This window comes from Pithys albifrons, chromosome Z, assembly GCF_047495875.1.
Source record: "Pithys albifrons albifrons isolate INPA30051 chromosome Z, PitAlb_v1, whole genome shotgun sequence".
In the NCBI taxonomy this organism is placed as follows: Eukaryota; Metazoa; Chordata; class Aves; order Passeriformes; family Thamnophilidae; genus Pithys; species Pithys albifrons.
This window is the reverse complement of record NC_092497.1, coordinates 11,794,212-11,809,836: the sequence shown is the minus strand read 5'-3', so window position 1 is coordinate 11,809,836 and position 15,625 is coordinate 11,794,212. Positions and strand designations below refer to the sequence as shown.

The 15,625-nt window shown below is 39.2% G+C and overlaps 1 protein-coding gene across 1 annotated transcript in view; it reads left to right on the top strand.

The window, feature by feature from the left end:
* Window positions 1–15,625, top strand: part of ADAMTS12 (ADAM metallopeptidase with thrombospondin type 1 motif 12) — a 153,501-nt gene that overhangs the window by 117,950 nt on the left and 19,926 nt on the right. Inside the window, exons 16-17 of the mRNA XM_071580426.1 lie at window positions 1,358–1,499; window positions 9,121–9,247. Of these exons, the coding sequence (XP_071436527.1) occupies window positions 1,358–1,499; window positions 9,121–9,247 (269 nt within the window). The remainder of the gene's footprint in view (window positions 1–1,357; window positions 1,500–9,120; window positions 9,248–15,625) is intronic.

Genomic DNA, 15,625 nt, shown 5'->3' with positions numbered 1-15,625 from the left:
AATGTATTCCATTTTCACAACAGACAGAAACTAGCACCAAAGAACTACTAACTAAAACACAGCCACCTAAAACACTTATCCAGACACTCTCTCAATAACATAGGACAATGAAGGATCTTGCACACCACTCTCTCTGTAACACAAAACTAAAGGAAAGAACAGAACTGCTTCGCATCAACACACATGTTGTAAAAGAAGGTGCACATTGAAAGTAAAGCAAGTTACTGCAGTTGCAAAACAGCTGGTCTTACAAAGTAAGAATAGCAAAAGGCAATAACCAATATAAAATAGCAAAGTGTGAAGCAAGTTACTGTTATTAGTATTAAGGTAGCAAAACACATTTAGTAAAAGAAATGCTTATAAAGTAAGAATCAAAGTAAGAAAGGAAGAAAGTAAAGTTAAGAAAATAAAGTTAGAAAAAAAATAGAAAGCACATGGTCTTACCCTCTTACATTGTTCCAGGAGGAGGAAAAGGCAGGACAAGTTGCAGCAGTTACCCTCACAGAGGCTGGCATTTTTCCTTCTCCCACTCCTCTCTGCTGGAGTTTAAACTCCAAACACTTTTTATACCTTTTTTTTCCCTTCGTGTTGTTTTGTGACCAATAGTCAATGTACTGGGGGGGTGATGGTGATGCAGATGCCTGAGGGGAGGTGGCTCCTTTGAGCAGTCATAGAAGATATCGAAAAAGAGGGCCATGTCATTCCTTAAACAACATTCCACCCTATGTTAATCTTATCAGTCTGAAAGCCTTTGTCCTCAGCCAGGAGCATCCCTTTGTCCTCGGCCAGGGGGCCGAGGCGAATTCCTCAGCCCATCAGGCCTTATCAGGGGCCATCACAGCACAAAATCTTTTCTCCCTTGGTGGTGTTTATTTTCTCCCTTCCAGGTGAATTTCTTGAGTGGCTCTTCTCAATTAGAATTTTTCTTCTTAATTCAGAAACACTGAAAAATAACATTAAAGCAGTGTCTGACTAACATCTGTAATTTTCTGACCTAATGGTTGTTTTGTAACAGCTATTTCAAAAGCAGGGAAATTATAATGGGGATAGACAATAGGCTCTTAATCAGCAGCATATGGATGCTTTGGATGGACTTTGCATTATCTTTTCTTACAGTCAATAGGATGTAAATTATGCTGACCCACTTATTCCCACCTATTCTTGTAAAAGTGCATGGCAAACAACAGCGTCTTTGAAAGATACATGTCAAAATAGGGATGGAAATTTAGCAATTCTGCTTATCTGAACTTGTAGTAAGCTCCAAAATGGGCTGCTTTAACTCTTCCAGTTTTATACTTTGAAAGCTTTTGGCCAGTAAATTGTTAATTGAATAATTAATAAGCCACACTGTTTCCAGCTACTTTTTCAAGAAACTAACCCTGGAATCAAGTATGAATATACTGTACGTAAAGAAGAAAGTAATGAGAATGAGATTGGAGAGCCAGAGTATTTTTGGCAGTATGGTGATTGGACAGCCTGCAGTGTTACCTGTGGAAGAGGTAATTTCTCACTTCCTTTTTCTATTACTATTTGTCTTTGCTACTGGCAAATCTCATCTATGAGTTATCCAGACATAGTCCTCAAAGAGGTAAGGCTATTTAATCTGCATGTGGTGGGGAATCGGATCACATGATCACAAAAATAAAATGAGGAAAAACTTGTTTACTTTGAGGATGACAGAGCACTGGAATAGATTGCCCAGATGTCCTGGGTTGAGCTGGCAAAATGCCAACTGTCCAAGACAGAGTGAAAAGGGTTCCTCCTCCCCCCAACCAGCTAAGGGGAAAAGAAGAGGGAGAGAGGAAAAAAAAACTTCCAAAGCCAGGTTTATGCTGAAACTAACTACATGTATTTATACAGAGAAGAGAAAATTAAGAGGATACTACAATATAACACACATTTACACAAGTTATGTATGACAAGAAATAACTTCCCACTTCCCAGTAAACACAAATTCTACTATTTTAAATACAAATCATTCTAGAGAAGTCAATTCTTCAGAGGCAGACTTAAGCAGAGAGAAAAGCTAAGAACAAACGTTTTACTTCCCTCAGATAACATGATGTTAAGCCGGTGCTCTGGGCTTGGGTCTCCCCATCCCTCCTGGGACAGCAGAGTGTCTTGCTGGAACAACAGCTGTGAAGCAACTGCCCAAGCCACACCCACACACCAGCTCTTACCCCTTTTGAGATGATGCAATATGGTATGGAATACAATATTATTGGCCAGAAGAAGTCAGCTGTTAGCTAGCTCAGTCCAGCTCAAGTTAGCTGACAATTCCCAGGCCTAGCTGAACTTTTAAAACCTAAATTTAGGCCCATCTGGCCAAACCCATAACACCAGAAAAGCTGAGGAGTTTCCTTCTCTGGAGATGTTCAAAAGCTGCCTGTCCATGATCCTGTGCAACTTGTGCCAGGTGACTCTGTTTTAGCAGAAGGTTGGACTTGATGATCTCCAGAGGTCACTTCCAACCCCAGCCATTCTGTGATTCTGTGAATAAGATATTTTGACTTTAACATGAGGTGCTATTAAATCATCTTAGTCATAGAGATTTCTATAAAATCTGCCCTGAAATTCTCAGCTTCTGTGAACCAAGATGAGAAAACATAGTTTTCTTTCCCTCATAATTTGTTGTTGGTACTGTTCACCACAACCTGACTTCCCACCAATGCTAATTTATGAACAACTATTGTTTCCCTATTGAGTCTTTTCAAAATATTAACTATTCTACATTTCTGTCCTGCCTTGACAATGTTTTTTGTGCATTTCTCACTGATTATTTAAATTAATCTTGAAAACTTAGGTGTCTTTGCCTCTTTGTCAAGGTTTAGGTACAACTGGAGTTATATTGTAGAAAACTGTTAAACCAGGCAAGCATAATGGTGGCTGTGAAGTCTTAACAACAGATCTAGAAGTTTGCCTCTGGTAACACACAGAAGATGCTCTGAAAACTTTCTCTGAAGTAGTTAGCATCAATGAGATAAAGTTAATGTTTGTAGTAAACCAATAATAATGATAAAAAGACCAAAAGTTTCTATGCAACAGCAATTTTTTTTTCCATCCACAGCAAGAATAACTTTTTAACTGTGCGAAAAAGGTTGTGTATGAAGGGAAGTCTGCACTTGGGGGAAAGGGACTGCAGCCTTCCTTCTGAATTAGCTTCTGAGTTTCTCTGGACAGAAAACGAGTCCTGAAGATAGGACGGGAACCTTATTTTGTTTTCTGTGTGAAAGTTACACAGAAGAGTAGAAGATCAGTGTTACAACCACTGGACAAATAAGATGAGAAAGGCCTTTTCTAATACTAGAGTATTGTCAGTGGGTTTAGATAACTATTGCACTTTTTAACTGCTTTGCAGAAGGAAAGAAAAAGCACAAACAAATGTTGTAGCAAATCCAGTTTGGGTTGTCGAAGTAGTGATGATTGAAGGAGTAACAGTTTTTAAATCTTTCTTGTCAAGAAAGACACTAAAATAATGCCTTTTCAGAGTTTTGAAGAAAGGACGTTGTTTAACCTAAATTTTAGAAGATTAAAAGAGGAAACTTTAGAAGAATAGTGTAAAATGTCCCATCCTGATAACATTCCTATTTTACGAAAAAGCTGTTTATTATATATATTATAATATATATATTATAAAGCTCTGTGTTCTTTCATGTATATGTATGTTTGAGCAGATATATGTGTAATTTGTTTTCTGGGGGGTTTTATTGAGAAGAGTCTCAGGACAAAACACTGTGTGTTTTCTTGTTAGCAGAAAAACACCCACCGTTTTCTTTAAGCAGGTAAGCAAAAGTGTTTTGCTTAATTGTAGGCTGTAAGTTTTAATTCTGATATCTAGTTGTGAATAGTGTTTAATGTAACAAATATTATGATAAAAAAGGGGGAGTGTAGAGGAGGGGAATATGTTAGTGGACTATTTATGATGTTATTTTGGTTTTGTGATTTGTTTGTTTTGTTTTGTTTTACATTAGCTGCACTTTTCCCCGAACTATGTCTCACTAAATAAATGATAACTCTGTGTGCTACTTTCTGATGAACTGTGTGACTTGATTTTGATTTCTAACTGCCACATGGATTACTTAAATAGAGAACTGTGGTGTGTTTTTATTTACTGATTGACTCCCTCTGTTTGCTGTCTTTGGGCTTTTAATAAATACTTTTTGACCTCATTTCCTTTTTCTTTGTATAAGTAGAAGTTACACATTTCAGAGATCATGGACTTAGTGACATAAGTTTGCAGGGGAACCAAGAAGTGCATCACAGTTCATGAAGAGCACAGAAACCTCACCAGTTCCCTGCATTCCTTCAAGGAGAGAAGAAAAGAAATTAATAAGCCCATAGCCCTCTTGCCTCTGAGATACATGTTTTTTAAAAAGTCACTGAACAAGTTTAAAGAAGGATGTAATTTGCTAAAGTGATGCAGTAGGGGTATGGTCTCTTATTCACTGCCCAGAAAATCGAGAAATCCTGGCACAGAGCTTCAGTGCACCACTTGAAGCAGGGGACTTGATATTACAGTCTGTCTGCAGTTCCCTGAAGGTGCACAATGTTTGATCTGGTTATGCTCTGAGCCATTTGAATGTGGACCAGCAGTGCTGTTCATAGAATCCTTAAGGTTGGAAAAGATCTCCAAGATCATGGAGTCCAAGCTTTGGCCAAACACAACCTTGTCCACTAAACCATGGCACCAAGTGCCACGTCCAGTCATTTTGTGAAAAGTTCCAGGGACAGTGACTTCAGCACTTGCCCAAGCACCCTGTTCCAATGCTTGACAAGCCTTTCAGTGATGAAATTTCTCCAATATGCAACCTGAACTTCCCCTAGAGCAGCTCAAGGCCAATGCTTTCTTTGCAGTGTTCTTCATTGACAAGGCCAGACCTCAGAGATCTCTGACTGAGGGGACCAGGGTAAAGGAATCTGGGAAAGGAGACTTTCCCTTCCTCAAGGGGGATTGGGTTAGAGAACACACAGACAAACATGACATTCACAAGTCCATGAGCCCTGAATAGGAAGAATCATCCACGAGCGCTGAGAGAATTTGGTGGACATCATAGCCAGGCTGCTCATGATCATCTTTGAAAGATTGTGGTGATCATACCACCATTTAACGGGGAAAAAGTAGTGTCTGAAAAATCAGTGTTTCTTGTAGCAAATGCACCTAATATTGCATGCAGGGAAAATGAGAACACATTGCAATACTGGATATTCACTTGCAACATAGGCAATAGATCAGTAGTTATATTGCAATCCAGTTCATGGCAAACAAGCACCAAACTGGGATAATTTGTAGTAAAAATCACCAGGTTTCCTCTGTTCTCAGTGCAGGGCAGGTTGAGTGTCTCCTTGCCGTTTGCTTTATGCAGAAGGGAATTGCTTTGCAGTCAGAATGTGTGCACACCAGTGTCCTGCAAGCTGCTGCACCCTCTGGCCTAGAGCCTGTCCCTCCAGACCCTGCTGTCAAGACAGCAGCTACAGCCTGTAAGCTTTCTTACAGGGAAATCCATTCAAATATGTCACTGAGGTTTTTCTAGACCAACTACCTATTATTCTTTCTTTAAAGAATCACAGAATGGGTAAGATAAGAGTTACAAGTATAAATCCTTCCTCACTGTCTAAAGGCTTTAACCAGCCTTGAGTGGTATTAGAAGTGTCAAAAAGAATAGCACAGCACAGCTGCAACTAAAGGAAAATAATAGGCAACATCAACAATTTACTTCTCCATAGATAGCATTAGTAATTGGCAAATTTTCAAAGCTCTGAAAAAGGACTTAACTGTAAGTTCTGTTTTGGGGTTAATTGTTATGTGCCCTCTAAATCCTTCACAACTCTTATCCAGGCTGCTTTGCAAAATTACCTCCAGATGCTCCTGAACTGAAATGTGGTACTCAACTTGTAGAATTATTTTAGAAAACAAGGGTCATTGTATTTCCATTCACTGTTATGGATCTGAGTTCTGTAACACTGAGAATGTAAAGATTGGCTCATGTATTCTGTCCATTATTTGTGCATGCACAGAATATTATTTGTGATTCAAATGCAAAGTGAAGTCCTTGTAGAGTGTCTGGTTTAAATGAACACCCGAGACAGTTACATGTTTATATAAGTTCTACAATCAAATATGCTCTTTTGTATGTGCTTTTTATACACATGCTTCTGATTCTTTATTTCTGTTATTCTCAGCCTTAATTTTGCCCAAACTGAGATGTATGCAGCCAACAGATTTCTAATATCTGTTTCAAAAACCTTCCACACCCAGATGACTTTAAATCCACACCTTTCTTTGCAAACCAAGCAACAAATTAAGAGCTGAGTGGATCAAGTTCCCATCTATGAAGTCCTGCATTAAGGATGAAGTATCACAGAGAACTGAAGCAATCTCTGAGGTTTAGTGAAATGAAGATTATCCTTTGATCTATTATTGTCATTCTTGATTTCTCTTTCTTTTTCCAGAAATATTTGTAAAGGTTTTTTTCAGAGCTGAGATAGTACATATCAGTGTCAACTGATTAGCATTGAGGTCAGAGTGAAGAAGTGATGAAAGAAGTAAAACAGCTACCTCTCACAGCCCAATAGAAACATTGTTTAGGTTTCAGATTTTACTAAAGCTTTAACTTTATTTAACTATTTTTATTCTGTGATTTAAATAGGCTATTATGCATTTAAGTTGTATAATTGTGTCAATACTTGTTAGGGCACGATGACTGTGGAGTGGCTAGTTTTCTACTTTTGCAGCGTTGACTAGCTCAACCTGATAAAAACAACTGTTTCATTATGTCATTACAAGTACACCTATATATATGTGTGTATATTGATATATACATATAGGATTCCTTCCAGCTTTGGAGCTGAACTTCAGAGATTTTGGAACTAGAGTGGGAGTTTGTGTAAGTTCCACACTATAAATTGTTTCTGTGAATAAATTAGTTTCTTGATGTCAGCATTCTGCAATTGTTTTATGAGAATATACAGCTTTAAAGCAAAAATTTTGCAAAGCTTTATGGTGGTTTTGAAGTGAATTACAGCAGCTGAAATGACAGTAAACATTTATTAAAGCAAAAGATGTCTTCTAATTTGTGTTTGCAGCAGCAGCATATCATCATGTTGAAAGGGACAGAAACATATTTCTGTGAACTGCTTTGTTTACAGCTAGCAGGAAAGTTGTTGAATATTCCAGTTATGTTTACCATAGCATAAAAGAGAACATGGCTTGCTGGGAGTTCTACACTGAACGAAAATGCACCTAGGAATAGGATGAACCCTGGAGCTTGAATGCCTCAGTCCCTTCATCTTCCCTTATAGGTGACACCAATTGCTGTTCTAGAAAATCAGCCTCCATGTCTGACTCAAGGAGAGGCAGTCATCAAATCTTGTGTTCTAGTCAGTAATTGTTTTATATTTCTCAGTCACAAGTCTGAAAGCAGTTAGAATGTAAAAACATTTCCTCAGATACTTGATGCTCTAACATGAGGCAAATAGGGATATAGGTTTCCATTGGCTTCTATGGAATGACCCAGATATGCAAAGAAAATTCCCTTCTATGTTACTGAAGCAGTTCTGGGTCAGTGATTGGACTTGATGATCTTACAGGTATTTTCCAACCTTAATGTTTCTATGATTCTATGTGTTACAAAGAGGAATATTTTCATATTTCCCAAGTATTTTCTATGGATTATTGTTCTTATCTTCCAGCTAGTTTCCCACATTAGTTAACAGGAGTTCTGAGGCAAGGAAAAGCTGACTTTCTAAATGTACTGGAAAGTAGCCTAACACTTATTCTTGGCACCATAATAACAGTGCTGTTATGGCCCTGTGTTTCCCAGAAGATAAAGTCAGAGAGTCATAGTGACCTATCGTGTATATTAATTGCTGTGAATAAATAGCACAGTTAATTTAATGAGAGTTAATAAATGTTCCTTTAGGCTTGTTAGTCCTTAGGATTTGTTTGGATGTAGTACAACTAGTTTAATGCCTCTTTATCAGTATAGCTACAACCTTTCAAACTGTATGTTGTAGTTTGGGATTATTATGTAAATTCTCTCCCCTGCCACTTAACTGCCCAGGCCAGCGGTTAACAAAAGAAGTAGTTAACTGTGATCGCTGGGGTGGGGGCAGGTTTGTCTCTTTTGGTTTTTTTTTTGGATATTCTCCCCAGTCTTGGCTCGGCAGAACGGGGGAGTGGGGGCTCGAAGGAGGCAGGCTGCCCTGCTGGTTACTGCTGGGGTTTTCCTGGCTGTTTTGCCGCTGCCTACTTCGGACTACTTTTTCGTGCCACGCTGCTGCTGCTGCCTGCCTTGGATTTGCTGCTGGTTGCTCGTATCTTTCTGCTTCTTGGACGGGGAACACAGGGGGAAGAGACTGAGTCCATCTGAAAGCTCACTGCTCGTCTGTCTCGCTGGAGAGGGACTGAAACTCACTCTGCAGCCAGCCGGGCTGTGATATGGACACTTAAGTATAACCTTTCCTCCCGGAGGAAAAAACCTGCTGGGTTTTGTTGTTGTTTTTTTGGGTTTTTTTTTTCTCTCTTGTGGTGTTGGGGAAGTGGGTTGCACTAGTCTGTTTACATATATATATATATAGCAGTTATCCTTCTTGTATTAAAATCCCTTTTCTTAAATTTGATAAAGAGTGGTGTGATTATCGTGGAGGAGGCCCCTCCCCTGCTTGTGGGTAAAACATTTTGGTTTTTTCCCCTCAAACCGAGACACTGTACTACTGCAGTACTTCTTTTCTATTGAGTTGCAGCATGAGATCTGCTTCAAATTACTGTAGAACTATGTGGAAAGCAGACCCCTGGAAACTGGTTTTCTTTAGATTCACACTATGGTAAAGTAGTATTTTAGTTCATGTTTCTTTTTGTTAAGTGAGTGTGATTCTGTGTAAGGGAAACTGTTAGGAAATAACCCAGATTGTTTGTATGGACTATCTCTGTGTGTCTCTTCAGCAGTGTGATTGTTTTCTTGTGCTAAGTTATGTATTAGTTGCTTAGAAAACAGATAACTGATTTTCACAGCTGTTACTGTGTTCTGGGATGCAGAGTATAACCTCTTGGAGGATTCCTGCAGTTCATCCCCAGCCTACAGAGCTTACTCTTCTGGTTTTTTGTATGTGTCTCTCTCACAGGGGTGCGACGCCAGGTGGCCCACTGTGTGTGGAAGGGCAGCGGAGCAATCAAGAACTCCTTCTGTGACCCAGCGACTCAGCCCAATGGGAGGCAAAAGAAATGCTACGAGAAGGACTGTCCTCCCAGGTAATGAGTCCTGGGAGAGCTCTGGTCATGGTAGACAGCAGCCTTATTCAAGAGGAGGTGGTGTTTCTGATATCAGATCAGTGTGGCATCCACAGCCTGCCACAGTGAGTTTCTGTGCACTGCAGAGCAAGGTGTCAGAAACCCCATAATAAAGAAATTAGAAGTGAGCAGCCCTCAGAGGTTTCCAAGGCAAGTTACTGAGCACTCTGTGCTGGAAATGACAGAGATTGCACTCTTGTGTATATAGGTACTGTTTTTGTTCAGTTTGGGTGCAGGTGTGCCTGAAGGTTGTATTAATTCTTACTTATTTTTAAAAATGGTGTTCCTATCTTAGCTCAAGTGGTAGTGCATTCCTGCATGGTCCAAAAACTAACTTACAGAGAGGCCTTTTGATACTGCTTTTCAGTACTTTTTGATACTCCTTTGTCCTCTCTGTGAGAGATGAGTGAAAATCCCTACTTCTATAAATAATTTTTATCCTTTCTTTATAACACATCATTTGGCATCTTTTTATCATGTCCCTTTGTATTTTTAACTTTCAGTGAACTGTAGCTTTCTTCATTCTGTGATAACATGGGAATCATTTTTTTCATTCTCAACACTACCTTAATTCATCTTCATCACTGATTTTTCTCTACTACTATTTGAGTGAGTAGGGTAAGAAAGAATAACCACAGCAAACATTCCAGGTGTCAGCAGAACTATGGGCTTGTACAACAGGCATAGATTTGTTGGAAGGGATCAATATTGGTTTTAGTTTCTTGCTTTAGGTACTGGAACATCTTTTTTATTGTCTTTGAAAGTGGTTTATGATGCTGTTCACAATGGTATTCCAGTTTTTCCCTAGTAATTCTAGTTCAATCAGAATAAATCGAAGGCATGAGTCCCTTAAAGCTCATTCTGTTGCATTTGCCAGCAGTGAATGTCATGAAACTTTAATGTAAAAAATTCTGCAAAGCTGTTGGTTTTACCAGTTGTTTCCAAGTATCTTCACAACAGTACATGATGCCTCCTCTGGGGATTACATCTTTGTGCTGGCAGCCTATTCCACCAGCATTTCATAATTCTTTGTAGATTGCTAGGAAATAAGTTGACAGTAGATAAACTTCCCAACTAGTTGACTAGTTAAGAGCTAAGTCTGAACACGTACATCAGGGTGTTTTTTTATGGCATGTATAAACTATGCTATCAATTCTAGAATTCCAAATTAACTCAGTTTATGCTATTTAAGTGACAACATTGTTTGGACCTGCTCTTGAAAGTGAGGGAGCAGAACTGGTCCCTTGTTGAGCAAATTGTAGAATTATGTGATATGTGAACAATCTTTTCTGCAGACCAGGCAGAAAAGCTCTGGTGTGCTGACAGCCTGAGTGATGCTTCCTAAGTTCATTCTACACTGCAGAGGAAAGCACTAAAATAATGACAAAATGCTGTGCAGGAAAAAACATATGTATTTAGTTCTGGAGTTATGTTGTCTATTTATTTTTCTCTTAATAACATAAGAGTTACTATAGTTTGACCAAGGGTCTGTCAGCATCACTGCTCTGGTTCACAGCAGGGCCTACATGCCTAAGGAAGAGTAAAGGCAAGGGAAACATAAATTGCACCTCTTTCTGATACTTTTCCAGCTTCCAGCTTGTTTCAATTCAGGGCATTTCCAGAGGTTTTTATGTCTTGCCTAATCAGTAACCTGGCTCTCACTAGCTTCTGTTGGTGGACCCAAATTTCTCTGTTGAAAGTGATTGCAGAGAAGAATGAATAAACTACCCTTCCCCAAGCCCTTCCTTTTGTAGATCTGATCTCTGTCCCAGGCTGCAGTCCCAGCATTGGATTTAGTTGGTATTTGCTGTCCATGGTGTATGTGTCACCTCTAATCCAAACAGTTAGTTACATATGGTCATGTAAAAGGGAAGACAACTTAGTACAGCTTGTTGGTCTGTTGGCTCTGAAGATCTGAATACTGGAGGAAGGTGTGACTCTCCCATATTGCGTTATAACTAAGAGTCCATGTGAAGCTGCTGAAGGCCAAGTGTTCCATAGAAAGGCTGCTAAATTCTGTGCTAGAGGAGATGGCAGTGCTGTTAAACACAACACTGCAGCCTTGTTTAGTGCTGCAGCCACAGAACTAAAACCATTGGATGATCCTGCACTTCCTAACAAGTGAACCTGGTTCTTCATGGAAACATCCTATGTAAAAAAGATGGTTCTTCTCTTCCATAAACTTGCATGTGATCTGCTAAATCCCACTGATGGAAAACATGCTACCATGATACAAGCTATTAGGCTGCTAAACCAGAAATAGATAATTCATCAAACAGAAGCTACAGGCAAAGAATAAAATGTTTGTGACTCTCACAAACCAGATCTTATCTGAATAATCTATTTCAGGAAGTTATAAACTGTTTGAACTACAGGCTTCTGAGAAGTCTAAGTCTTAACATTCTTGCTGGTTAACTGACTTGCTCTGCACTCATTTTATACTTATTATTGCATTTATTATTACACTTTCTTCTAAAATAATTTGGAGCAAAATTAATAAAGTATTAAAAACACCACATTACATGTATGCCACGTTTTGACTCAGAACAAAATGAAGATGGCTGAATAGCTATCAGTTAAAATGTACAACTTCAGTGATACTGCTTAGAAGGAGCATACAAGACTGTGGTTTAAATGCATGCCTTTTTCCACATTAAGGTATGGAGTATGGTTTCCAGTTACATGTTTCTTTCATTTTGTTCTATAGGTGTTATTAAAAGTCAGTAGACACTACTTGAAAAACAGTGAGATTTTAACTAGTTATGATGGTGTGAATAAAAGTTTTGGTTTGCCCTGTAAAGAAAATTTCTCAGGAGCCTTTCTAACCTGATTACCCACTTGAACAGAGTAACCATAAGCAGATTATTTCACAAGTACTTAGACTCTTCTGCTTTTTATCTGCTGTTACTCTATTGTCCTACTTCCAGACTGCTTGCTAGACTTTCAACAGCAAAATAAGAACAGGGAATCTCTTTTCTGTTATAATACGTAGAGTGAGAATCAATGCCCTGTTGGTATCTGCTATGCCTGATGCTATGCAAGTACTGAAAGAAGACGGCCTTTCTTTAGTTGTGACACAACAGATAGAAGGAGGATGAAGGGGGAGAACATTAAGCTCCATAGTCATGATTTGGTTCCAAAATCCCATTCTTCTAGCTTTTAAACAGGCCCACATCTCATTCAGCACACATCTAGATATAGATCAGGACTGTGCAATGGACAAGGCTGTTGGGCTCTGCCTAATTTGTTACAAACCTTGGAAACTCGGCATGGGAAGAAAAGAGACAGGTCTTATTTAAGGCAGCTGAATGCCACCTAGAAGAATCAGATCTTCTTCCCGCCTCTGTCCCAGGCTTGATTGCAGAAGAGCTGAGCACTCACAGTTGCAGCTGAAAAATACCCAAGGTTTTGCTTCCACCAGACATGTTGCTCTATGTTTTGACAGTCTCAGGAAAATTAGTGTTCATGCAAATTAATTACCCAAATCCTGCATTTTGCTGGGTTACTTGATTGTTACTGCAGTCTTTCCATGCCGTGCCTGCTTGTGGAGATCAGGCAGTTGTTTCACTTTACAAGGACCAGGTGGTACATTAATACTTCAAAAACACTCAGTTGCTATAGTGGTAAATGCTGTCAGAAACCAGAGATAGGAACAAGTCCTGGATGGCAACTTCCATCGGGCTTCAGTTTCCACCAGCTTGTCTCAGTCTCTCACCACAGTCAGCACAGCTACCTGCTAGTTTTCTGCTTTCTGACAAGTGGGTGGTAGATGTTTTGCAGTCTTGGCTTTGCCCCTCTTCCCCTTTGGCTGAGATGCCCCAGTTCAGGTCCTCAGCAGAGACTGTGAGGAGACAAGAGTCTATGCTTCTATGTCAGGTTTCCAGTTCTTGAATGTTTAAGGCACGTGCATGTACCCTAGAAGGAAAATAGGAAAACACAACATCAGAAATTCTAGTTACTGATAAGAATAAACTTCCAGTTAGAGCAAGTTTATTGAAGGATGTGTGGTAAACATGGTGTCAGACAATTAACTGCTTGACTTGCCAGCTCTGTCTGTGAGCTGCACTGAGTGAGGAAGAACTCTGCAAAGGAAGTTCCGTGGCTAAATGTAGCTCTAGTTTGATCATGAATGTAAAATAGGATAAAATCTTAATTCCAGGGGTTTCTGATTGTGAAGCACCTTATTTTCTTGCACAACTTTCAAAAAATATTTTGTGCACAGTAGTTAAACACACAACATTAATGTAGTTCTGTAGTAAGCTCTGATAGGTTATTGCTAGGAGTTTGGCATTTAAACCTGCAAACTGTTGAACCCTCACTCAGAGCCATTTGAAAATGATGAGGGTTGTCAGCTTAGCATCCCTGTAGCTTGAAATACATAATCTGGTTCCATTAAAATTAATAGAGCAGTTCACATATTTAAGTCGTATTTGTGCTGAAATGTCAGCGATTTACAAGATTGAAGATAAGATAAAAGAAGATGCAAGGGAAGGAAACAACTGTGAAATGGCTTGCTTTAGGTGGCAATACTATATTCTTCTCTTGTTTATTGCTGTTTTCTACTGACATGTCCTCACTTTTCTCTTTACCAGCTGCTTATTTTTTCTTTGTTGTCTGCAGAAGCCTGGAAGAGCAAGAAACAATCCAAAGATAGGCAGTAGGAGGAGAAAAATATTTTGGGTTGTTTTTTTGTTTGGATTTTTTTTTTAGTTAGAGCAACGTCCAGAAACATTGCCACAGGGTAGTGCTTGCGATGGACTGCATTCTAGAGCATGTAGTAAAGCAGTCAGTGCCACAAAGGGCCTGTAGGAAATGCTGTATGTGTAGATAAGCAAAGAGAAGGAACATAGGTACAGGTACCACAGGGAAGACCAGGTGGTTGTTCAAATAAGCTGTATGCATAGCCTGATTGCTCTGGGGCTTAATTGTTTTGAGGTTTTTTAATTATAAGAAGTAGATATCAGTGCCTTACAAATCAGTGACAGCTCATTTGCCATTGAAGAACAACTTAATTAAGGACCATGGAAATTAGAGTGGAAGAGGGTGAGGGATCATCAGCAAACTGAAGAAACCAATGCCTAAAATTTCTGCTGAAAGGCTCAGAACAACATTAGTGGAGATAGATAAGTAGCCTTTATTTAGAAGTGTCTATTTGCCCACCAGAGGTATACTCGTGTCGTTCAGTGATGTTGCCATTTTTTTAACTTCCAGTAATTTGCATATGTGATACCTAAAGCCAACCTGTGGTCTCAACTTCCCCTGGTACCCCCACCTCAGAAATCTCAGAACTGCCCCTTGGAGAGGTTCCAAGGGCTCTGGGCTTTTTCTTCTGTTTTGTCTTTGAGCTATCTTGCAGGTGTTCTTCAAAACAGTGTGTCCATGGCATAGCTTATGAATGTGTGAGAAAGTGCCCAGAATCTCTACTATGTAAGCAATCCAGGGAAACTTACATAATTCTGAAAATTCTAAAAAATCTACAAAATACACTAAAACCCTTAGGCATCAAAACCAGAACTGCAGAACTGCAGATGGAAGACAAAGCAAGGAGCAAAAACTGTTATAAATCTGGATGTTGAACGTTGATGAATTTATCAGAATGGGATTATTGTTTCTCTAGGTTCACGGACCTTAAAAGAAAAAAAACACAAAAAAACCAAAAAACCCCAAACAATGGAATGATGCTGGTTGTAAGCCACAAGCAATTTTTTTCTACCATTTTGTCTAGAAAGGCATTTTCTAAATATATCTGTGCTTTGTTTTCATCATAAGGCTTTATCGTGACCTCCTTCAAAGCTCAGGAACAAGTAATACTGTCTAGGAGCTTTTGTGGCTTAGTGTTTACACCTGGCCCAGGCTTTTTATACATCTTGAAGTTGTGTACTTGCTGAGGGCACTCTAAAGTGGAAAGAAAGAGACTTGTCTTGGTCTGATTTTTTGATTTTTTTTTAAGTATAAGGGTAAATCTTTAGGCAAACACAGTTGATGCCAATGCTGCTGAAACAGTAGAAGCCCAGCAATTTTTTGGTCTCCTTTTTTTGTCATGGGAGATATATATGCAGATACTCGATCCACTCTGGGTCATCATGAGAAAAAACAGGTGGATGAAGATGGAGAAAGGCTAAGGTAAACCAAATACAGAGAGGTTAGCTCTTGTCAGTAAGGTGTTTTGCATTGAAAAATACTGTACTAGAAGAAACAGTAACTAGAGTTATCTTTAATTTTCTGGAACATTGCATATGTCTTCTACACTGTGGAAGACCGACTTTGATCAGGCAAGACACGTAGGGGCTTGTTTTTGCTTTATGAAAGAACAAAGTATAGAAAAGTTCAGCCTAGTGC